The sequence below is a fragment of the Danio rerio genome, chromosome 2 (genome assembly GCF_052040795.2).
Source record: "Danio rerio strain M-AB ecotype USA chromosome 2, GRCz13ab, whole genome shotgun sequence".
NCBI classification, from domain to species: domain Eukaryota; kingdom Metazoa; phylum Chordata; class Actinopteri; order Cypriniformes; family Danionidae; genus Danio; species Danio rerio.
Window position 1 is genome coordinate 8,567,959 of NC_141022.1, and position 25,832 is coordinate 8,593,790.

At 37.5% G+C, this 25,832-nt stretch overlaps 1 protein-coding gene across 4 annotated transcripts in view; it reads right to left on the reverse strand.

The window, feature by feature from the left end:
* Positions 1 to 14,862: 14,862 nt before the first annotated feature.
* ephb3a (eph receptor B3a) overlaps positions 14,863 to 25,832 on the reverse strand; it is a 93,592-nt gene continuing 82,622 nt past the window's right edge. For 3 of the 4 annotated variants that reach the window (XR_015477531.1, XR_015477532.1, XM_087238781.1), the window contains one exon: positions 14,863 to 16,096. Coding sequence is in view for 2 of the 4 variants with exons in the window: in XM_087238781.1 (XP_087094907.1) it covers positions 15,988 to 16,096 (109 nt within the window). In the remaining 2 variants the exon portion in view is untranslated. 4 annotated transcript variants of the gene reach the window in all.

Sequence of the window (25,832 nt, forward strand, 5' to 3'; positions counted from 1 at the left end):
TGACTTATTTGAAGTAGGCTTCATTTAAAGGGACAGTTCAACCAAAACTGAAAACAGTCATCATTTACGCATCGTTCTCTTGTTCTAAACCTGTTTGAGTTTGAGTTGGAAACCTGTTACCTTGATTTACATAGTAGGAAAAACTAATGCGATGAAAGTCTGTTCTGTTTATGCAGTTAATCGTATAATAACTAAACGTATAATAATCTTGTGGCTTGACAGCAACACGGTACATTATACTTTAATTACTTACTGAAAAAAAGATATGGGATTGTTTCCGACTTGCATGTACAAAGTATTTACAATAAGAAAAAAGTGTGTACATTACTGGAATTCTATTATGATGATGACATTTGCACTATGATATTAAAAACTGATTCTTAATCAATTCAAACTAAATATCACTGAAAACATAACCTGTGAATACATACTTTACCATAGTTTTTTTGTTACTTAGGCAGAATAATAAATTAAAACACATTAACTGTCACATTACATTGTTTGGGGCCATTTACGGTTGCATATTTAAACCACAATTTAGTAGTCTAAACATAAAGCAATCATGACAAATTATACATCATTTGAAAGCTTAAAATGTCTAGTTTTCATATCCGATTTTTTAAAGACATTAATGAGCAACAGGTATTTATTAACTTGCAACAAATATACATATCTGAGTCCTAAAGCATTACTTTGCTACAGCAATCCACATGTAAAAATCTGTTTAGATGTTTCTAGATGTTTTTTTCGAAGCTATAAAATGAAATACCACTAAACTGCTCATACTACTTGAGAATTGTATGTCTACTTTATTAATGGTGTCAAAAGTATGAAAACATACAGTTGATATTGCTCAAATCAAAGGGGAAACCCTTGTATGGTTAGCAATGGAAAATGAATGTCAACCGGTGGTCATGTTTGGTACTGCGGCAAAACAAAATCTTATTGAAAGCTCTTTTTTGAGATATCAATTTCAAATTTGTAATATAATTTGACAGCTTTGATTTTCTGTCAATTTTAGGCTAAAACATTGACACATTATGTATTATAGTAACATTTAGAATAAATGTTTTATTTATTTCATAAACCTAAAGACGGGCATCACGGTGGTTCAGTGGTTAGCACTGTTGTCCGACAGCAAGAAGGTCACTGGTTCAAGTGGCTGGGCCAGTTGGCATTTCTGTGTGGAGTTTACATCTGTTGACAAAAACAGAATCCAAAAAATAAAATGAATGAGTGAATAAACAGGGTGAGAATGCGGTAAAAATCTGAAAACGTAGTGAAAAAACAGATGAGGGCTTTTCTTTTTCTGGACGACTTTTGAAAAAATTGTCTGTTGGGTTTAGGGAAGTAATTGGGTGGGCGGGCCAATCGGTAAAATTGGTTGGGTTTAGGGAAGGAGGAGAAGGGTGGGTCAGTTAATTGGCCGGTCGCCCAGTCAATCATTCAGTCATTCATTCAGTCAGTCAGACAGACAGTCGGCCAACAGCGGCCTCTGGTGGGTTTACGCGAGAATGGCATTGACGTGAACGGTGCTCGCGAGAGATGTTCGGGATGCGAAAAAACGCACATCGGCGGATTCGTGAAAACAAAAACTGCAAAAATACATACCTCCCGGGACGTATTTCGCTGGCTCCAGAAACGTTCACAGGACTACGTTTTCAGAATGAGCCCGGGTTGTACACAAATAATAAAAGCCATATTACAAAATTTCTACATTGTGAAACATATTCAGTATATTCAGTCTGATCTCATGAGCAAACATACGTATTTTATGTTTTGTCAGTTTAGTGGCTAATTTGTACAAGTTCAGTCGTACAAAAATGTACGATTTTTAAAAGGAGGTGTGGCCCCCAATCCTGCCCCTAAACCCAACCGTCATTGGTAGAGGAGCAAATCATACTAAATTGTATGAATGAAATTGTACAAATTCATACGAATCACTCACTAAGTCAAAAAGGTACAAATTACCGTAAGATTTTGCTGGTGTATCAAGTAGGCAGCAGAATAGTAGTATAATTCTAATATAGTTTTAATTGTTTCAAAAATGATTCAGTTCAGATTAACATGAATGCAACTGTTACAATCCACTGTAGAGTCGCTCTATCAACCCCAAACCCAGTGGAAATAAACCAAAATTTCTGACGGAAATACAGACAAATATTCAGAATTAAAATAAGTGATTATTATTACTAAATATGGCTTAGCAGTTCTAAACCTGCCTTCCAAATTCAAGATCAAGCAATTTATCACCATTTTCCATACTTGTCACCAATAGAAATGTATACAAAACTTCAATGTTCATTGTTATTTTTCACGAGGCGTATTATAGTCACCTTTATATGGGCGTCAGATAACAAGCGTGTAATTCTTCTGTCTGCTTATTAAACAAACAAGTGCAAAGCAACAGTGCGTTAATATCAACACCTCCGCCTGCTTTCCACTCTCTTGTCATGTAGACGCTGGATAAACACTTGTGAAGGAGCATGAATGTCAGTAGATGGTGTGATGGTGTCACATGCGTATGTGGGTGGAAATCAATGGGGCAGAACGGTCTCCGAGCAAGATCATCTAATCCATGAAGAGAGATGCCATGTTACAGAAAATTACACAGCAGCGCCGGAGCAGTGCACAGGATTGCAATTAACAGCTTTTGCTGTATTGTTGCTGATGCATATGGATGTCCACTGTAAATAAATGTGGATTCAGAATGTCTAGATGAACACGTCAATTTCTTTTGAGTATGTAGTGCTTTTGTCAAGTATTAGATTTCTTGAAATGCTTGCAACACACTGAAGGAAGCCGATTTCTGCGATTAACATTTCTGCATAAAAACATTCAACACAATCTACTTTTTGAATTAGTGGCTAGTTTGAATGAATTAGTACAATCTCAATTGTACATTTTTGGATGATTTGCTCATCCCCAAACGATTGTTGGATCTAAGGGCACACCACTTTTAGAAAATTGTACATTTTTGTATAATTAAATCATATCGATTTATATAAATTAGCCATTTTTCTCTCAATACTAGAGCCTAAACACATGAGATCAGGCTGTAAATGCAAAACGTTTCCATTGCAGTTTTGCTAAATATTGCTTTTTCAAATTGCCTGAAAAACCACCTCATGCAAGCAGGTGAAACAATTCTATAATTTGTGTAACACAGGCTCATCCCCCTATATACATTTTTGGAGATCGCAAAATATGTAGCCAGAAGTACATATGGCTGCATTTGGTCTTTAAAGGGCACCTATGTTGAAAAATCTACTTTTAAAGCTATTTGGACAGACACACACACACACACACACACACACACACACACACACACACACACACACACACACACACACACACACACACACACACACACACACACCTAACAGTACCTGACTATATTGTTTTTTTTATTTTTTTTTATTGTTGTTTTGTTATGGTTTTTTGTTGATGTTTTTTGTATTTGTATGATCCCAATTTATGTACCTTTTTGCATATTCTAATAAAAAAAAAAGTGGGTCTCAGATTGTACAAGAAGCACTGCATTAAATTACATTTCCCCCGCCATATCTTTATAATATGAGCATTTATTTTACCCTAGTATATTCAATGGAGCTTCTGCTTTAGCCTGCCGATTCTGACGGGTGCGTGCGAGTAAACAGCTTTTTGTCTCGTTTTACGCTTTAGCAACTAAATGAATGCTAAAGTTTATTTAACTGAATGTATTTTAATGACATTACAACATCGATGCTGTATAAGGAACCGTATAAAATGGAAAAAAGATCACAATAACAGGTCGCCGGAAGTGTATCAGCATGGGAACAGCACTAGCTGGGCATATACCCTATTAAGGAAAAATGTATTTTTTATTTATTTATTTATTTTTTTGGAATTAAATTTGAACACCAAAATTCGACCAGAATATCACAGAGACCACATTTCAACCAATTCTGAACACTATTAACAATGATTCAAAACACCTCAGCAACTAGATAGCACACCCTGGCAATCACCCAGAATGTTTTAGCATCATGTCTTCATGTTGCGCAAGGCACGACTATAAAAAAATCTGGTTGTCATCAATGTAAAACCCAGAGAAATTGAAAGAGGTCAGCAGAACCTCCTACATCTGTAGTGATACCATACTGTGAGTGTTTTTTCCATCCGGTGTACATGCCGAATCTGCCACGTCCATCTAATTGGAATTGCGAGCTCGAGTCGACAGTAAACAAGCGTGCTTTGACAGCTTCCACTTACACACACGCCAAGAGAACGTTAGTTATACGTTGGATACAACTTCTGCAGCATGACGTGATGCGTCTCTGACAACCCCCGCCGAGTTTTCACCGTGCAGTTACACTCCACCATTCAGTCTCTTTTGCTATCTTTCTCTCAAACAACCCAGATGCTAACACACACTCTTGGGCCGTCTGTCTGCATCCTTCTTTAATATCGGCTCACTCTGTTCCAGAACTATGGAGGCAGCACTGTAAGGCGTGATGGGCATAATCCTGATGCGAAAGCTGTTCCAAACCTTAATTCCTTTCTAATTATGCTGCCTCATTAGGTATCTAATGTTGGCCAAAGCTACATCACATGTAGTTTGCAACAAATGCAATCCCAGAATGCATTTTAACAGAAATAGTAGGGGAAAGAACCAAGTTTAGTGGATGAAATGAAATGCAAATGATAAATTACAGATATTAAAAACTTTAAATACTTAGAGTCATTTAAAGGACAACATGAACAAAAGGAAAGAAATTCTAAATGTGTATTGATGTCTGCAGTTAAATATCCACAATAAACTAATTTGTTGTCTTGATTTGCTAATCAATAACTAAATTAATATAAGGGATTGACTTTCTAGGCTACAGAATGTTTCACAATTTAACTCAGTTGAAAGAATTTTGGTATAAAGATGGAGAATTTTTTTTTTTTTTGCCATTTTTTTAACATCCTAATATTAAACTAAAGCGCAAAGCTGGACATTTTAACCAATGGGTGTCAGGTGACAGTGGAGATGAGAATCCAATATGCAGTTTTATTGAGAATCGATGTCAAACCGGTAATGGTCAATCATAGGAGCAAGTGAGTAAATACAGAGAAATCCAGAAGTGTAGTCGAGGTCACAGTCAATGAGGTCAATACTGGCGGCAATAAACATAAACAAGGCAACAAGGCAAGGATCAAACATGGAGAACGCTTAGTAATGTTACAAGTAGAAACCAACCAGACTCAAAAATATGTGTCTTAAAGTGACTTGTATAAATAGTCCTGTCATTAGACCTTCCGAGTATCAGCTGTATGTATACATGTATACAATCATGGGTGAACCGGAGCTGGTGTGTGTGAGATGCACGACGGGAGTTGTAGTTCATATCAGTGTCAGACATGTAGTTCTGGTAATAATGAATGTTCTTCTGCAATCTATACGGGTTTGATTGCTGGTGATAATGCTATTGTATCTGTTATGCAATAATATTGTAATAGATCTATTACATTCAGAGTTGTTTAGCTTAGTGATATGCAACTATAGAACGATCATATCAAGGAAAAAATAAGGCTCTGAAGTGCTATTTCTTTGTAGCAAGTAAACACTATAAGTAAAACATTGTATTACTTAGTTGTGAAGGTATGGCATTTAGGTTGTATAGCTTAGCAAAATGCTAATATATAACCATTACAATCGAGAAAAATTCAGGCACTGGAATGCTTTTTGTTGGTTGCATATCAATATGTAAAGCATATTGTAGTAGTGAGGTTTTGACGTTCATGGGGTTTAGCTTGGAAATCATACTAACATGCAACCACTAAAACAAGGCAACAACTGAGCCTCTTGTGTGAAATGTTATTTGTTTGCTGCATGTGTGAGAAGCAGCATATGTGTGTAGAGTTAAATTTACTTCATATTTTACAGTCACTTGCGAGGTTATCACTTTCAGGCTGTTAGCAAAATGCCAATATGTGAGCATTAAAATGACCCTGCTGAAAAATCCAGCTTAAACCAGCCTAGGCTGGTTGGCTGGTTTTAGCTGGTTGACCAGGCTGGTTTTAGAGGGGTTTTGGCCATTTCCAGGCTGGTTTCCAGCCATTTCCAGCCTGGTCTTAGCTGGTCAGGCTGGAAAATGACCAGCCAAATCCAGCTAAAACCAGCTTGACCAGCCTGGTTTAAGCTGGACATAGCTGGTTTTGGCTGGACTCCCAGCCAGACCAGGCTGGAAATGGCTGGAAACCAGCCTGGAAGTGGCCAAAACCCCTCTAAAACCAGCCTGGTCGACCAGCTAAAACCAGCCAACCAGCCTAGGCTGGTTTAAGCTGGATTTTTCAGCGGGGCAAAGAAACAAAATTAACTGTAAATTGTGAGGTTATAGCATTTAGCATTTAATGCTAATAAGGAATGGTCAGAATCAAAGAAGATCGAGGCTCTGGAATGCTATTTGTTTTGTACCAAATGTAGATATCCAGTATGTGAAACATAGTAGTTACTTGTGAGGTAATGATGTTCAGGAGGATTAGCTTAGCAAAAATGCTAACATGCAACCACTAAAATAAGACAACGATTGAGCCTATTGTGTAAAATGTTGATTGTCTGCAGCATAGGCTATGTAAGAAGCATGTATGTAGAGCATATTGTAGTTTGTATTTCAGTCAAGTGTTAGCAAAATACGAATATGCGAGTATTTAAATCAAAGGAAAAATCAATGTAGTCAGTTATGGCATTTAGCTTAACAAAATGTTAACAAGTAACCATCAGAATCCAGGCCTTGTAAAGCAGAAGTCACTTGTAAGGTTATGACATTTAAGGGGTTTAGCTTAGCAACATGCTAACAAGGTGTCAATGGAATTAAAGGAAATACAAGGCTCTGAAATGCTCGCATTTGTCGCATATATATATATATATATATATATATATATATATATATATATATATATATATATATATATATATATATATATATATATACACACACAGCAGGGGCGTTGCTAGGGTCGAAAGGGATAAGGGGCTTAGTTGCAGAACAAGAGCTTTTGGGGTTTGAGTCTTCGGAATTGAAGAAAAATCAGGGCTCTGAAATGCTATTTGCTTGTTACATATGTAGATAGACCATATGTAAAACATACTTTAGTAGTCACTTGTGAGGTTATGACGATGCAAGGGTTTATCTTAGCTACATGCTAACAAGAAACCATCAGAATTGAAGAAACATCAAGGCTAATGCTGTTTGTTTGTTGCGTATGTAGATAGCCTAAACAGTATGTAAAACATATTGTAGTAGGCCTGTTAACTTGTGAGACTGTGCTGGAGGCAATGACGTTCCAGGGGTTTAGCTTAGCAACATGCTAATAGCAGTCCAGAATTGAAAAAAAAAATGAAATGCTATTTGTTTGTCACATATTTAGATATACAGTATGTAAAATATATTGTAGTAGTCAAATGTGAGGTTATGGCATTTAATGTTTTTAGCTTAGCAACATGCTAACCATAAGTCTTCGAAATTAAAGAAAAATCGTGGCTCTGTAATGCTATTTGTTTTTCGCATATGTAGATATACAGTATGTAAAACAGAAAGTATTACTTCAATACATGGTTATTATACTATTTTTAAGATCGATTCAACTTATGGCTTCATTGATGCTTAAAATGTTGAATATTCTAGATGTAATCTACTTTCTGCAACTTTTTGCTAATACATTTTCAGACTATCTCTATACTTTTGTATTTGACAAGCTAATTTCAAAGCCTTCTCAATCCTGCCACAGTAACGCCATTTAGTTTTGCTCACCGACGTCCAACATCCAATTATCCACAAGTTTGCCTGATATATAATAAAGCATAATCCCCTCGAATAGCCAGCGCTTATTTCTTTATGAGCAAACTTGGAAGGCGGTTTGTCAGTGTGATCAGAGCTTCTCTATCTCTTGTGTATCTCCCTGATTTCCCAAGTCAGATCTCCCTCCGCGGCGAGGCTCCGCATTCCCCACGCTGCACAAAAGCATGTTTGATCTTTCCAATTACGCCGGCCGCTCTGTGCAAGCCTGCAGATCCGAGAGAACAGCTTGGCAGCAGAATTGGTTGCACATCAGGCTCTTTTACTGGTGGAGTTATTCGCCCAGAGGTGGAGATCCGCGTATCTGCCTTTGCTGCTGCCTCATCAGGAGAGAAGGGACTGTTTGGGCCAAAAGTGCAGTAATAATCACGTTGCGTGAACTCTCATTAAGATGGTGGAGGGCTGCGCTGCGTGGGAGGCTGTGTGTTTGTGTTTATATGTGTGTATCTGTGAAACAGGAAGGGAGAGTGTTAGTGTGGGTGGTGGAAATACAGTAGCTTTGTTCCAAAACCTAGTGAGCTGCCACAGTGTCTGCAGCCTACATAAGCAGCTGTGTTAAAATAACATCCTGACGGCTGTGGCACCTTAAAAGTGACTGTTTCAATGCTCTCTACATACGTAGAATAAGATGCTGTGCGTTAATAGCATTCAACTGGCTACACAAACGTTTGATTTTAATATATTGTCGAATATTGACTTTTCTCGACACCCTGAAAGTGATAACCTCGCAAGTGCCTCTAAAATATGAAGTACAATATGTTCCACATACATGCTGCTTCTCACATATGCTCACAAGAGACTGAATTGTTGTCTTATTTTAAACTTTCATGTTAGCATGTTCGCTAAGCTAATTTCCCTGAATATCATTTCAGCACTTCGATTGACTGTTAATAATATGTGAATAAATAAATAAACATTATTAATAACAATGGTTGATAATGAATAAACGTATTTGCTAATTAAAGGAATAATTCACCCAAAAGTTTACATTTTGTCATTATTTAATTACTCCCTGGGGTTCCAAACCTTCGTTTTTTTCTTGATTTTATATGTTGAAAAATGTTGCCATTGACATCGACAGTAGAAAAAAGAAAATACCATGGTAATCAGTAGGAAAGCCACGGTTCTCAATATAATATTGAACCGTACGTTACGACCTTTACAGTTTAATACGCGCTTGTGAATTGCGGTTTTCTCGGTTTTGCGAAATAAATAATTTAATAAGTATTTATTTATTTAATAATTAAATGTTATAAATATATAAAAAAAATATAAATATATAATATATATATATAAAATATATAAATATATAAAATAATATATAAATATATATAAAATATATAAATATATAAAATAATTTATGTGGGTTTTTTATCTCCCCGAATTGACTGTCTGCGCCTCTAAAGCTGAGATGAGGAAACTCCTCCCTGCGAGTAAATATCCAATCACTATGCTCTAAAGTTAGAGGGGCGCTTGACCATCATTCCACACTTTAACATTGCGAGCGGCGGTGAAGTGAGGTTGAGGCAACTGTACAAGTAAGCGGCCGAGAAGTGAGGCAACAGTACGAGAAAGCGCCGGCGTCTTTTATATCAGCGGTGTGAGGACGTTTCGGTTTTGCCGGTAAGTATAACGCCAATAAAAGAAAAAACGGTAAACAAAAAATAACTGAGTGCAAGCATTGTTTTACACGTTTAACCATGACTGCACATCTGCAGCGCCATCACCCAGCAATATGACTGCCTGTAGGCAGAATATCAGAGAAGGTAATAAAGTCCTCCAAATAGCAACAATCCCTCGCTGAATCCTTCAAGCAAACACACCCAACTGGTTCTCAGAGACACAGAAAAATAACAAAGGCAGCGCGGGTGTTTATTGCTTAAGATTTGCAGCCGTTTTCGGTGATTGGAGATGTGGGCTTTTGTCATTTTATAAAAGCACTCCGCGTTACAGACTACAGTCTCGCATTTTTTCAGCGCCGAGATAATTAAGATGCTTTATTTATGTTTACTTAAGTACAAATATGTTTATTTAAAAAGGCCAATTTATCTTTATTAACTTCACATGTATGTTTATTTTCAAAGTGTAGGATTTTATTTGTTTCCTAGTTTGTACATGGCTAACCAGCAGCTGTGATATTTCAGTGTCAATTTTTTTATACAATACACTAGGAACTAGAGTACTTTTCTTAGCTTTTAAGTGAAACAAAAAGAGTATTGCAATAAATCGTTTTTATTTTTTTCTCCTTAACCTCTTACTGTTCCTATTGCCTATAGAATAAAACAATAAAAAACATGCGTCAAGCCATGAGAACCGAACCAAAAACAGTGTTAAAAAAACCGAGGGATGTATTAAACCATGGGCTCCCTGTATTGTTGCATCCCTTGTCAGTGGCTGTCAGTTTGCAACATTATGCAAAATATTATCTTTTGTGCAAGGCAGTGGCGCAGTAGGTAGTGCAAGGAGGTCGCTGGGTCGCTGGTTCGAACCTCGGCTCAGTTGGTTTTTCTCTGTGGAGTTTGCATGTTCTCCCTGCCTTCGCGTGGGTTTCCTCCGGGTGCTCCGGTTTCCCCCACAGTCCAAAGACATGCGGTACAGGTGAATTGGGTAGGCTAAATTGTCCGTAGTGTATGAATTTGTGTGTGAATGTGTGTGTGGATGTTTCCCAGAGATGGGTTGCGACTGGAAGGGCATCCGCTGCGTAAAAATTTGCTGGATAAGTTGGCGGTTCATTCCACTGTGGCGACCCCGTATTAATAAAGGGACTAAGCCGACAAGAAAATGATTGAATGAATGAATTATCTTTTGTGTACAAACGTAGAAACTCAAGCAGGTTTCAAGAGTTCGCCCTTAGCTAATGATTGATAATAAAGCTAGTTTGGCATGCTGTCCCGGGAGAGAGCCCTGAACTCGTGAGATCCTCGTGCCCGGGGCTTCCTCCCGTTGCAGGGCGAGAGGGTAGTCAGAGTTCAGGTAGGTCTTGAGAACTCCCCTGGTTGATAATGTTGGAAGTAAATTAATGCTATGAAGTGTCTATGCTGTCAATTTAGATTAGTCACTTTACTTATGTTACATGTTTTTGGTCTGTGGGAGGAAACCGGAGAGCCCGGTGAAAACCCACGCAAAGCACGAGGAGAACATGCAAACTCCGCACAGAAATGCCGACCTGGCCAGGAAGTGTACAAGCCGGTGACATTCTAGCTGTGCGGCCGTGGTGCTAACCATTAGGCCTCCGTGCTGCCCTGACAAAGAAATGGGAGGAGTAGGGGAGGAAGGGGGGATTTTTCAAGATGAAGATGGTTGAGGTAAGATACTCTGGTTACTTATAGTGGTTAAGGAGTCGCCTGATTAAAGTAAAGTAGAGTAGATGTCAGAAGTTTTATTTTTGGGTGAACTATGCCTTTCAGATTTGTCAGTAGCTTTTGCAGGTGGCGTTCATTTACTGACACTTTTAATGGAATGATGGGCCCAAGATATTTGCTATGGCAACTTTTGATATTGAAATGCCGAACAAACTGACTTGTACTAACAACTTCAGTACTTTGATATACTGTATTGTTTAGGATGTTTATGTAAATTACAATCCAAAAAGTGATATGAGCTGGTGGTAGTTTTTACAATACTGATCAAAATATCATTATCAAATCAGAGAAAGTCATTTATTTTAGTGGATCAGTCTGTTGAGATAGATAAAAGAAGCAATAACAATTGTTCATATAGCTTTATGCTGTTTATTTAGGCTGAGTTTAGCATTTTCTATACGTATATATTCTTATTTTTTGCACTTTGGAGTGGCCTAGTTAAAGTCCTGACTTGAATTCAATTGAGATGCTGTGACATGACTTTAAAGGGCAGTTTGTGCTTCAAATGTGGCTGAATTACAACAATTCTGCAAAGATGAGTGGGCCAAAATTCCTCTACAGGCACTGTAACAGACTAAATTTAAGCTATTGAAAACCTGAAAGTTGAATGCAGTTGTTGCTGCTAAAGGCAGCCCAACCAGTTATTACTGTAGGTTTAAGGGCAAACACTTTTTCACACAGGGCTTTGTAGTTTAGTATTTTGTTTTCCCTTAATAATAAAAACCTTCATTTCAAAACCGCATGTTTACTAGTGTTATCTTCGACTAATACTGAAATTAGTTTGATGATCTGAAACATTAAACTGTGCCAAACATGCAAACAAATAAGAAATCAGTGAGGGGCAAACACTTTTACACAACACTATATAAACATATATACTGAATCAAACTTTCCTTTAAATACCTCAACAAACTGATTTACTAAAAGGAATGTTTTTTTTTGGGATGGTTAATTGTATTTGAAAATTGCCTATTGTTGCATGTGCAAAGAGTGTTAAACAAAACCCAGTGACTCTCCACATGCGAGTCGCTTGCTTTAACAAAGAGGCTAGCTGGCCTTACATATATATTCTTGTTTTTTTGGACATTGGACTGGCCTAGTCAAAGTCCTGACCTGAATCCAATTAAGATGCTGTGGCATGACCTTACAAAGATGCTTCATGTTTCAAATGTGGCTGAATTACAACAATTCTGCAAGGATGAGTGGGCCAAAATTCCTTCACAAGCACTGTAACAGACTCATTTCAAGTTATCTAAAACACATGATTTCAGTTTTTGCTGCTATTGGTAGCCCAACAAGTTAATAGGTTTAGGGCAAACACTTTTTCACACAGGGCTATGCAGTTTTGTATTTTGTTTTCCCCTAATCAGAAAAACCATTTCAAAACAGCATGTGTTTACTAGTGTTATCTTCGACTAATATTGAAATTAGTTTGATGATATTAAACAATAAACTGTGCCAAACATGCAAACAAGTAAGAAATCAGTAAGGGGCAAAATCAGTAAAGTGGTTTTTCACACCACTTTATATACATATATATACTGAATCAAGCTTAAAAAACGTTCGTTGAAATACCTTTAACAAACTTATTTACTAAAAGGAATAACTTTAATGGATGCTTAATTGTATTTGAACATTGCTTATTGTTGCATGTGCAAAGAGTGTTAAACAAAACCCAGTGACTCTCCACATGCGAGTCGGTTGCTTTAACAAAGAGACTAGCTGGCCTTACATATATATTCTAGTTTTTTTGGACATTGGACTGGCCTAGTCAAAGTCCTGACCTGAATCCAATTAAGATGCTGTGGCATGACCTTACAAAGATGCTTCATGCTCCAAATGTGGCTGAATTACAACAAATCTGCAAAGATGAGTGGGCTAAATTTCCTTCACAAGCACTGTAACAGACTCATTTCAAGTTATCTAAAACACTTGATTTCAGTTTTTGCTGCTATTGGTAGCCCAACAAGTTAATAGGTTTAGGGCAAACACTTTTTCACACAGGGCTATGCAGTTTTGTATTTTGTTTTCCCCTAATCAGAAAAACCATTTCAAAACAGCATGTGTTTACTAGTGTTATCTTCGACTAATATTGAAATTAGTTTGATGATATTAAACAATAAACTGTGCCAAACATGCAAACAAATAAGAAATCAGTAAGGGGCAAAATCAGTAAAGTGGTTTTTCAAACCACTTTATATACATATATACTGAATCAAGCTTAAAAAAACGTTCATTGAAATACCTTTAACAAACTGATTTACAAAAAGGAATAACTTTAATGGATGCTTAATTGTATTTGAACATTGCTTATTGATGCATGTGCAAAGAGTGTTAAACAAAACCCAGTGACTCTCCACATGCGAGTCGGTTGCTTTAACAAAGAGGCTAGCTGGCCTTACATATATATTCTTGTTTTTTTGGACATTAGACTGGCCTAGTCAAAGTCCTGACCTAAATCCAATTAAGATGCTGTGGCATGACCTTACAAAGATGCTTCATGCTCCAAATGTGGCTGAATTACAACAAATCTGCAAAGATGAGTGGGCCAAATTTCCTTCACAAGCACTGTAACAGACTCATTTCAAGTTATCTAAAACACTTGATTTCAGTTTTTGCTGCTATTGGTAGCCCAACAAGTTAATAGGTTTAGGGGCAAACACTTTTTCAGACAGGGCTATGCAGTTTTGTATTTTGTTTTCCCCTAATCATAAAAACCATTTCAAAACAGTGTTATCTTCGACTAATATTGAAATTAGTTTGATGATATTAAACAATAAACTGTGCCAAACATGCAAACAAGTAAGAAATCAGTAAGGGGCAAACACTTTTTCACACCACTTTATATATATATATATATATATATATATATATATATATATATATATATATATATATATATATATATATACTGAATCGAGCTTAAAAAAACGTTCATTGAAATACCTTTAACAAACTGATTTACTAAAAGGAATAACTTTAATGGATGCTTAATTGTATTTGAACATTGCTTATTGTTGCATGTGCAAAGAGTGTTAAACAAAACCCAGTGACTCTCCACATGCGACTCGGTTGCTCTGACAAGGAGGCTAGCTGCCCTCATTTACATATATATTCTTATATTTTTTGACTCTGGACTGGCCTAGTCAAAGTCCTGACCTGAATCTAATTAAGATGCTGTGGCATGACTTTAAAAATGCAGTTCATGTTCCAAATGTGGCTATATTACAACTATATAAAGATGAGCGGGCCACAAATTCCTTCACAAACACTGTAACAGACACATTTCAAGTAATTGAAAACTTCGCTGCTAACCTGTTATTAGGTTTAAGGTGCAAACACTTTTTCACACTAGGCTATGTAGTTATGTATTTTGTTTTCCCTTAATAATAAAAACCATTTCAAACCTGCATGATGTGTTTACATATATAGAATCAAGCATAAATACATGTTCATTTAAATAACTCAACTGACTGATTTACTAAAATGAATGACTTTCTCGGATGGTTAATTGTGTTTGAACATTGCCTATTGTTGCATGTGCACACAGAGTGTTAAAGAAAACCCAGTGATGTCTCATTTAGTTGCTCTTAGCGCTGAATAAATAGTTGGGAACATTTCATGTAGGTGTCATGGATCTTGTAAATCAGCCATTGTAATCACGCCGATGACTCTTCAGTTCTTATGAGGCATTTATTTACACAGTTATGCATATCTGAACAGACGGAATTCAAATAAGCGGAATATTCATCAAACAACAGCTCGAGTCAACCTGTCGTCGTTTCACCTTTCGGATAAGCTTTGAGTTTTGAATATGGCATGCATGTAAAGCTGTAGAGCCTGACCAGCTCGGTCAAGCGCACATGAGCATACTGTACACATACACACACACATACACACAGCACAATTCCCCCCTCGCTTACAAGCTGGGGAAATGGGAATCTTAAAATCACAGCTCGATGTCCTCCACGTGGACAAACCTCTCAGTCTCGGGAGCGTTTCATGGAAGACGAAATACAACAGAGGTAAATAAAACACCTTTCTTGATTTGTAACAGTCCGCTTTGTTTTTCGTCCGTATAGGACCTTCCGTTCTCTGTAATGTCTCTTTCCGAAAGTTTCATCTGTTCCACTCCTCTCGTCCTTTCTTCAATATGAAGAAAAGATCAGAAGAATTTTTGAGGGAGAAAGAGTGGCAAAATATCCTCTAGCCAACATCAAACGGTCCCGGCGTACATTTAATACATTATTTAAACATTATTACAGCTAGCTTATAATTCTCCAGTCCGTCTCATCGTTTGTGGCCTCGGCAAATGAGTATGGAAGGGATTTGAGTTCCGGAAGAAAGTGATTGTTTTTTTAGTTTTTTTTTTGCCAGTAGAGAAACACATGCACACATGCAAACTGAACCTGAGAAGTAGAAACGTTGTCGATTTAATCCATGTAATGAGAATTCAGTGTAAACACAAGAAAGTCATGGCAAAAGGGAGGGAAGAACAAAGACGGTTGCCTGAGGCGCCATCATACAGAATTCCAATTAACATGTGCTGTGATTTCCCAGCATCCCCAGGTGCCGAAACGCAGGCTGCGATACAGTTTTCCATTGGACACGCCTGTTTTCCACAGGCTCCTTGGGAAGGGGTGCGACACTGTCTCAAATTGTATACAGGTTTTTCCATTGGCTCTTCAAGCAATAGTTGGCTCCAGTCATTTTCCATGGGCTTTCTATTGATTGTCCCAGTCAGTTGTTGCTAGCCTGGAGGCTCAGCAGGTGTTTTTTGTGTGTGTATTTTGAATCAGTCAAACCCGTATGGGTAGAGTTTGGCTCATTTGTTGTTTTATGTCTTGTGCATCTCCTATACTCTTCCTTTGGTGCCCCGGCAGAGTCCCGCCAATTCGACAGAGATCTCTGTGGAGAAGGAAATTAAAAAAAAGCAAAGATCAGCTAACGCATGACAAATTGACAGAACTGAGGGCTTTAATTTCAAGAGACTCTACATGAAATGATGATTCTGTTGTAATGTAACGTCAAAGTGGAAATCAATTTGCTTTGAATTGGTCACACCTCACCAAATGTTTCATTTGAATGCGAACAAGAAGAATTACATCTGTGGAAAATGTCATGTTCTTCTACTTTAGTCCGCACAAGATAATTCAATGTCTGTCTGTCTGTCTTTCTGTCTATCATGGCAGATGATATTTCACAGTACTATTTTCTAGCTACCTAGCTGGGGACTATATTGAGGCGCTGTGCAATATCATATGAGAGCAAAGTTCCTTGGTTATTACACCAGAATGAGAGTATGTAAGGCTAGAAAATAGCAACTTTCATTTTCCATTTGTATCCCTGCTGGTCCTACGTCACCCAACCCGCTTCAAGCTGGTATCAAACCAGCTAGAGCACCTTTAGAGGTCAGAGGACTGAGGTTTACCTGCACAGCACCTACTGGCTAGCCTCTGTTACACTCACCCTCCTTAACCTCACTCCCCTCCGGGTCACAACACCAACATAGCCCTGCCGGTCCTATGCCACCCAACCCGCTCCAAGCTGGTATCAAACCGGTGACCTTCCGCATAGGAGTCGGTTGCTTTAACAAGGAGGCTAAAGACCATGGCCTCTAGCGATCTGTCACTACAGCACCTTTAGAGGTCAGAGGAGTGAGGTTTACCTGTACAGCACCTACTGGCTAGCCTCTGTTATACATTGGTCTTAGTACACAACTTAACTACAGAATAGTCAAACTTTAAATGGGAAAATTATTCAATTATTTTTTTTAAATATTGAGCAAGATGCTAATGGTCTAATCAGATTCAATGATTTATGCTATGCTAAGCTAAATGACTCTGTGGATTAAAGAGCCCTAATATGGGTTTTTGAAAATTAACTTCCATACAGTGTGCGACAGCTCTAAGTGAATAAAAACATAAAGTTTAAATCTGAAAAAATGTAGATTGTTTCTCAAAATATGAAGTGCCGGATCCGGTAAAACGTGAACGCACCTTTCCCTTTAAACACCAGTGGAGTGCAGGTGTGTGTGGGACTGATCATAACTGAAGATGAATGAATATTGAGTGAACATTCTGGTTATTAATGCAATAATCTACTCTGCAACGCAGGAATCGTCAACTGTTTCTTAAAGGAAAGATCAGAAAAGACTACTGATGTATGGGACTTTGTCAGAGCTTAACAGGAACTTTACAGCACACAGTTCATGGATCAGTTTCTTCCTCTGTTTCACAAGTGTAAGTAACTTAAGTATGATTAAAATGGTCGCCTCCTTGATTTCTCCAGCTTGTAAAATATGTATTTCATTGTGTTTTCTTACTTGTGATCGCTCCACACAGCTTGTACTGTAACTGGTTAACTCTTTATATTCTCATATAGAATATGAAAAAATCTTCTCGCTGTTAAACAGAAATTGGAGGAAAAAATAAACAGGAGGGCTAATAATTCAGGAGGGCTAATAATTTTTACTTCAAATGTATGAGTGGACATGTATGCTTTCATCTGACAATATATTTGTTGTTTATTTTGATTTATACATTTTGTCTATAAATTTTTTTTATTTGGTTAATTTTACAATGCTTTTTTGTTGTTTGTGAAGCGCTTTGTGTTGCAAAGAAAAATTCTATACAAATAAAATGTATTATTATTATTATTTTAAAAACCTAAACAATACAAACAAAAATAAAACAAAACTGAAAAATATTTTAAAAATCTGTTATTTTCTATAGGATTTAGGTCGGGTGATTGGCTAGGCCATTCAACAGCTTGATTTTCTTTCTCTGAATGCATTTGAGAGTTTCCTCGGCTGTGTTTTGGATCATTGTCTTGCTGAAATGTCCATCCTGGTTTCGTCTTTATCATCCTGCTAATGTATATGTTGGACTGAAGCAGCTAATATTCATTTACAGTGACGAAGAGAAGAGGGATGCTGAAGAACAACTGAGAGATTTCAGCTGCTGTCTGGGCTTTCACTGCTATTCTACGTCTCCCTTTCTTCAAGTGTTCAATAATTTGTCCCTGTGTAAACTTAGTTTGTGAACTAATTAGTTTTGTTTTCTTTGCATTTATGGATTTTTTTGGTTTTTATCATTTCATATCATATCATTTGGTTTTTATCAACATTTGGTGAACATTTCAAGTCAACAGCACCTTCAAAAATATGTATTCTGAGTAAAATAGTGACACATTTAATAGTTGTTCCTGCCCACTGTAGATCTGGAACAAAATGGGAGTAAACAATGACAATTTTTTAATATTGATCTGAACCATTCCTTAAATTCCCAGTAAAGCCAGGCCAAATGTGTTGGCTCTCATTCCAATGAGGACGGCAATCAGGCACACGGACACACAGCTGCCTCTGGAGATTGGATCATGGCATGTCAACAGCCTGGCCACGGCTGCTCGTGCATACAGATGCAAACATAAATGAATCATACACAGGCCATCAGCATGCAGCGTCACGACAGACACACACTCACTCACTCACACACACACACACACACTCGACCACTGGGCACGGGGCTCCACTGCCGGCACATTAAAAAGCTCATTAGCCGACTAATTAAACTCATTGCTCTCTTTTAGCATCTCCTCCATCTCCCTTATTAAGCTCTCCACGCCACCTCCGCTAGCCATAGTCTAAAGCGAAAGCAGCTTCCCCAGCGAGCAGACACAGCAGCCAGCGAAGAGGAAAGGGCACTGCACTGTGTGTAAGTCAGCCGTTACTCCAATCCCAAGACGGTGCGGTTCAAAGCGCTCCAGGCGTTTACAGACGCAAGTGAAATGAGCGTGCTTATTTTGACTAAGTCAGACTCAGCAGCGTTATGGATTGCATTTATTTGCTGGATAATTTATGTGCTTGAAACTGCTTATCGTGTGGAGACGGGTGGGGGAACAGCTCTACATATAAACAGTGATTTGCATAGCTTGACACAGGGAGGGGTTTGCTTATCGTGATAGCTGTTTTATTGCACATGTTCGGTTTACAAATTTAGCTTGCGAGCCAAACTCAAACGTCTCTGTTAGACTGCAATGGAGAATTCTAACATGTAATTAAAACTCTCCTCATGCGGAGATCGCAGTTACGTTCACACTATTAACGCATATAGAGTTGAAGTCAGAATTATTAGCCCCCCTGTATATCCCCCCACCCCCATCAAATTTTTGTTTAACGGAGAGAAGATTTTATTCTACACATTTTAAAACATAAATAATTTCTAATAACTGATTTATTTTATCATTGCCATGATGACAGTACGTATTATTTCACTAGATTTTTTTCAACATACTAGTATTCAGCTTAAAGTGACATTTAAAGGTTTAAAATTAGGTTATCTGGGTAGGTTAGGGAAGTTAGGCAAGTTATTGTATATTGATGGTTTGTTCTGTAGACAATCAAATACAAAAATTGCTTAAGGGGGCCAATAATACTGACCAAAAATGGTTTAAAAAAAATTAAAACTGCTTTTATTCTAGCCGAAATAAAACTAATAAGGCTATCTCCAGAAGAAAAAGTATTATAGAAAATACTGTGAACAATTTCTTGTTCTGTTAAACATCATTTGGACAATATTTTAAAAAGAAAAACAAAAAGAAACATAATAATTAGACAAACTGTATTTATTGACATAAATTTGTACATCAGAAATTGCCTTTATATGCTGGGTTTACACCAAACATGGAATTAAGAATTTGCATGAATGAATTGTATACAAGTCAATGCAAATCTGAGAACAAAGAGCTGTTGTGTAAATGACGCGGAATGCGGAACGCTACCTGCGTCAGTTGCATTAATTTGCTCCTAATTATAAAGTATGTGAATTATGTGAATAAATTATGCGTATTCCAGAATCTCACAGGAGATAGTAAGTTATCCGGGTACCTTTCGTCTACTGTTTTTTTTCAAATACTATGAATTATTACAGGATTAAGTACAAGTTCTCAACCATTTTAACTTCGGGGCCACTTCTTTCTTTGATCAATTTTTGAAGGCCTGCCTGTCTGACATTTTTCGCTAAAATGTTTGTATGAAATGCTCATTTAAACCTGATTTGTTGTGCCTTCTATTATTTTCTATTTTTTCTAATTTATTTATACATAACAATAAACTATATACAGCTGAAGTCAGAATTATTAGCCGCCCTGAATTATTAGCCCCCTGTTTATTTTTTCCCCAATTTCTGTTTTACAGAGAGCAGATTTTCAACACATTTCTAAACATAATAGTTTAAATAACTCATTTCTAATAACTGATTTATTTTATTTTTGCCATGATGGCACTACATAATATTTCGCTGGATATTTTTTAAGACTCTTCTATAAAGTGACATTTAAAGGCCTAACTAGGTTAATTATGTTAACTAGGCAGGTTAGGGTAATAGGGCAAGTTATTGTATAATGTTGGTTTGTTCTGTTGTGGAGAAAAAGGAATTTATTTTTATTACTTTTGTATCTTTACTAACAACAGATTAATCTATCTTTTTCTTTTGTATGATACCATATATAGACCAGGCATACTTCTTCTTTTTTTACTGTGTTGCATACTTTTTAGAAGGTAATGCTGACAAGAGGGAAATAGCAGAATAAGAATACATATAGTGTGGGGGCCCTTGTTTCAGACTGCTGTCTAATAAGAAGTCTAGACATGTCACAAGAAGCATGATGCTTATAGAGGTTGTGAAATATATTAAAGATGCATGTAATTGTTCAGTTCTGGTATGCAGAGAAGGGTTGCAGAAAGAGGAAGTATGTCTGGGGGCAACACTCATAGGACTGCAGAATGACTGATAAGTGACGTTACACCAAAACTCCACATGTTAATATCAGTTGTGTGTATGCTCTGGAGTCAGGGAAATGTATGTTAGTTGTGAACCTCTTGAATGTAATTCTTGTCTTGCATTGGGGTAACGTAACCATCATTGATTTATTCATTTGTATGTAATAAATTACTAATATTTTTGGCATTGAAGAAAACCGTCTCCTCACCTTTTTTTACTGAACACGCATGGGATTGGCTTGATATTCCAACACTTTAGACAATCAAAAACAAAAATAGCTTAGAAGGGCTGATAATTTTTACCTTCATTTTTTTTATTATTTAAAATTGCTTTTATTCTAGCAGAAATAAAACAAATAGGACTTTCTCCAGAATAAAAAAAATATTATCAGACATACTGTGAAATTTTCCTTGCTCTGTTAAACATCATTTGAGAATGTTATAAAATAAAAGAATAAAAGAGAAGCTAATAATTCTGATTTCAACTGTATATAATAAAAAACATACACAGATTCAAAGAGAACCACAGGTCAACAGGGAGATGGCAAAAGACCAGCTTCTGCTTTAAACTGCACTTACTAAATATCTACTATTAAATATCTACTATTTAAAAATATTCAAAATGTAAAATACAGTAAAACACCCTAAATCTGTTGAAATGGGTTGATCTAATGGCTGTTGAGTTTGCAGCTGAATATTATTGGGAGATCGCTGACAAGAAAAGAGGACAGCTCCGCCAGAGCGCGTCTGAAGCTCATATGCAATTTTATTTTACATTCGATGACAGAAACACCGCTGCGCCTCTCTAGATCCTCCTGTATGGGCACGCGTCCATTATAAAACACTCACAGGACATTATTTGGACAACTATGTGGATATACTACACAGTTCAAACAAAAATACACAAAGAGAAACTTTCACTTCCCTTTGTGAATGAACAGACTTACGAGTACTAGTTGCAAACGCGATCACGAGGCCGCATGAAGTAATCAATCAGAGAACAGGAGAAAGTGCATCACTTCGATCATTTTAATATAGCATATTAATAATGATATCCCAAAATTATAGTAAAATATTTTGCGGCCCACCTGCAGGATCATTGACGCCTAGTAGTCGGCACCAGTTGAGAATACCTGAATTAGTATATTGCTCGGCTCGCATACTGTTTTTTATATACTATATAGCATGAAGTATGCAATTTCAGATGCACTGCTATTGTGTGTGTGTGTGTTTGTGTTTTTTAAAATCAGTTAAAAGTTATTGAGTTAAATTTCAAAAAGACATTGAATACATTTTTTTTTATTAACTACTAATTACTAAGCATTTTTAGCTCTGGTTTTCGACAAAGTGCATCTAGCATTGTAGTGCTTCCTTAATTTCAACAAAAGATTGCACAAAGTGACTATATCTAAAATTTTTAACAACAGAATTGAAACATTTTAAAACCGTAACATTGTTTTATGAGGTTGCACCCTGCTTTCCCATATTATGATATACTGTAACGTATCACAGTATCATTATCAATCTCAAATTGCGACTTTGTCTTTTTTATTTGACTTTTTTCTACAAAAACAACAGAACACAATGGAAATGTTTCAGGAAAATGTGATGGATGCCGCTGTGCCGTGATTATTGCTAAGTGATGTTGTAGGTGATCTTTGAAAGGTGAGTTTTTTATTTGTTTATTTCAACATCCTGATTCCCTTGTTTTTTTTTTTTGTATTTTATTAGACTAAATAACCATAACCTAAATAGCTGGGTCCGTCACACTTTAGGGTCCCCTTGAAACATTTCCATTGTTTCGGTACTATTTGAAAGTGCTATGAGGACTTCTTTTGTTTCTTTTAAATGTCAATGTATTGTGAGAATTTGCAGAATGTCTGCTGTCAAATGAATGTAGACCTTTTTCATTTGCTGGCAATTTTGTTATTGGACTTGTTTCCTTAAAATTGCTGTACATTAATCTTATTCGGCCACTGTACTAAAGTCTGTATTCCACATTTATATTTACAAACTACATCTGTTATTTTAAATTTCACATTGTGACTGTCTTTATATCTAGCTGTAATTTATTTCTTATTATTCAAACTTTAGATTTTGTGAAATTTATACATGTTGCAACTGCAACTTTTTTTCTTACAACAGCAACATTATCTCACGGCGGGGATTTACATATATTACACCACAAAGTGCCTTAAAAACTCACTTGATTTAAATTCAAAACCTAAAAACTCCTTAGTCATCCTAATTCTAAATCTCCTGAGTAATAAAAAAACAACCACCCAGCAAAACATTCATGCTCCCTGATGTTTTAACAAGGCCTACATTTTTTTTAAAATCACAATGTAGTGAAACACAGTTGAAGTCAGAAGTATTTCCCTCCCGATATATTTTTACCCCAATTTCTGTTTCTGTTTAAAGATTTTTTTCAATACATTTCTAAACATAATAGTTTTAATAACTCATTCATAGTTTCTAATAACTGATTTATTTTATCTTCTTATTAGCCATGATGATGTTATGTACATTCACTGGCCACTTTATTAGGTACACCTGTCCAATTACTCATTAACATAAATTTTCTAATCAGCCAATCGCATGGCAGAAACTCAATGCATTTAGCCAAGAAGACATGGTCAAGAGGATCTGCTGCAGTTCAACCCGAGCATCAGAATGGGAAAGAAAGGAGATTTAAATGACTTTAAACGTGCCAGACAGGCTGGTCTGAGTATTTTAGAAACCGCTGATCTACTGGGATATTCACGCACAACCATCTGTAGGGTTTACAGAGAATGATCCACAAAAGAGATAATATCCAGTCAGTGGCAGTTCTAGGGGCGCAAATGCCTGTTGATGCCAGAGGTCAGAGGGGATTGGCTTGACTGGTTTGAGCTAATAGAAAGGCAAGAGGTATGCAGAAGAGCATCTCTGAACGCACAACATGTCTAACCTTGAGGCAGATGGGCTACAGCAGCAGAAGACCACACCGGGTGCCACTCCTGTCAGCTAAGAACAGGAAACTGAGGCTCACACAGGCTAACCAAAATTGGACAAGAGAAGATTGGAAAAATATTGCCTGGTCTGATGAGTCTCGATTTCTGCTGCAACATTCGGATGGTCGGGTCAGAATTTGGCGCCAACAACATGAAAGCATGGATCTATCCTGCCTTGTTTCAATGGTTCAGGCTGCTGGTGGTGGTGTAATGGTGTGGGGGATATTTTCTTGGCACACTTTGAGCCTATTACAACCAAATAAGCATCATGTCAACGTCACAGCCTCCCTGAGTATTGTTGCTGACCATGTCCATCCCTTTATGACCACAGTATACTCATTTTCTGATGTCTACTTCCAACAGGATAACCCACCATGTCATAAAGTGCAAATTATCTCAGACTGGTTTCTTGAACATGACAATGAGTTCGCTGTACTCAAATGGCCTCCTCAGTCACCAGATCTTAATCCAACAGAGTACCTTTGGGATGTGGTGAAACAGGAGATTCTCATCATGGATGTGCAGCCGACAAATCTGCAGCAACTGTGTGATGCTATCATCTCAATATGGACCAAAATCTCTGAGGAATATTTCCGGAACCTTGTTGAATCTATGCCACGAAGGATTAAGGCAGTTCTAAAGGCAAATTTGGTCCAACCCAGTCCTAGTAAGGTGTACCTAACAAAGTGACCGGTAAGTGTAATATTTTACAAGAAACTAGTATTCAGCTTAAACTGTTTAATTAGGCAAGTTCAGGTAATTAGGCAAAACACTGTATAAGGGAGGTTTGTTCAATGACTGTAAAAAATATGGACGACGCGACAGCCCCTTTTCCCATTGAACGCCTTGAGGGCAAAACGCCTGCTTGACGGGCACAAACTGTCGCAAAAGACTGCTGAAATTGGAGCCTTGACATGCGCAGAAGGATTGTCTGATGGAGCCAGAGGAGGAGCCGCGAAAATGAGCGGAGTCGAGCTTCCAACCAAACGCTTTATGTAAAATCAACCACGCCCCCCGAACTTCTCAGCATGCGTTTGCTGTCATATCAACACAAATGGATGTAATAACGTTAACAAATATGAGGGTTTTATATATTCAATCGCGCCAGCTCCGGGCCGCAGCGCATAACCTACTCGCGGCGTCGCGGGCTGATTCCGGCTCGCATGCGGCAGCGCCGGCTCGCTCGGCCGCATCTGGCTCGATTGACTCGGGCTGGAATCGGGCAGTGAGTCCAGGCATTCGGAGTAGGTCCAGCAGAGGTAGTCAGTCTGAACTCTGAGTGGTAAGTCTCCGGCAGGCGAGAATCTAGCTGGAACTGGCCCGAGTGTATTTTGCTATCTGGGTGGCTAGGCGTGTGTGTATCAGCAAACTAATAAAGCCCGCAAAAAGCCCTGACCTTAGCGAATAAACAGTGTTCCACCAGGATCATGTATGTCAGAAACTGTAGTTTACTGCTGAACTCATTTTGTCATGGTAAAATAACACAGCAATCGAATAATAACACTTCAGTCTTTTGCCGAAGCTCAGACGCGCTGCTTTGAGAAACTGTCAATCACAACTGTCAATCACGATGACACGCCCAGCGTTAAATTACTGCTAAAAACAAACTGTTAACAAAAATCAAGATCTGCACCTATTTCAGCACAATAACCAGTGCCTTAATCGACCAGAACCATCTTTCGGGACAGTTTATTGCAAGTGTAATACATTTTTTTATTTGGGCTCAAGTCTCCTTCATTAACATGGAGGAGGCAGGCTTTATGACTTGTACTGCAGCCAGCCCCCAGGGGGCAATCTAACGGCCGAGACCTTCACTCAAACGCAGGCTTGCGGCACACTTGGGTTTGTTCTGTAGACAATCGAAAAACAA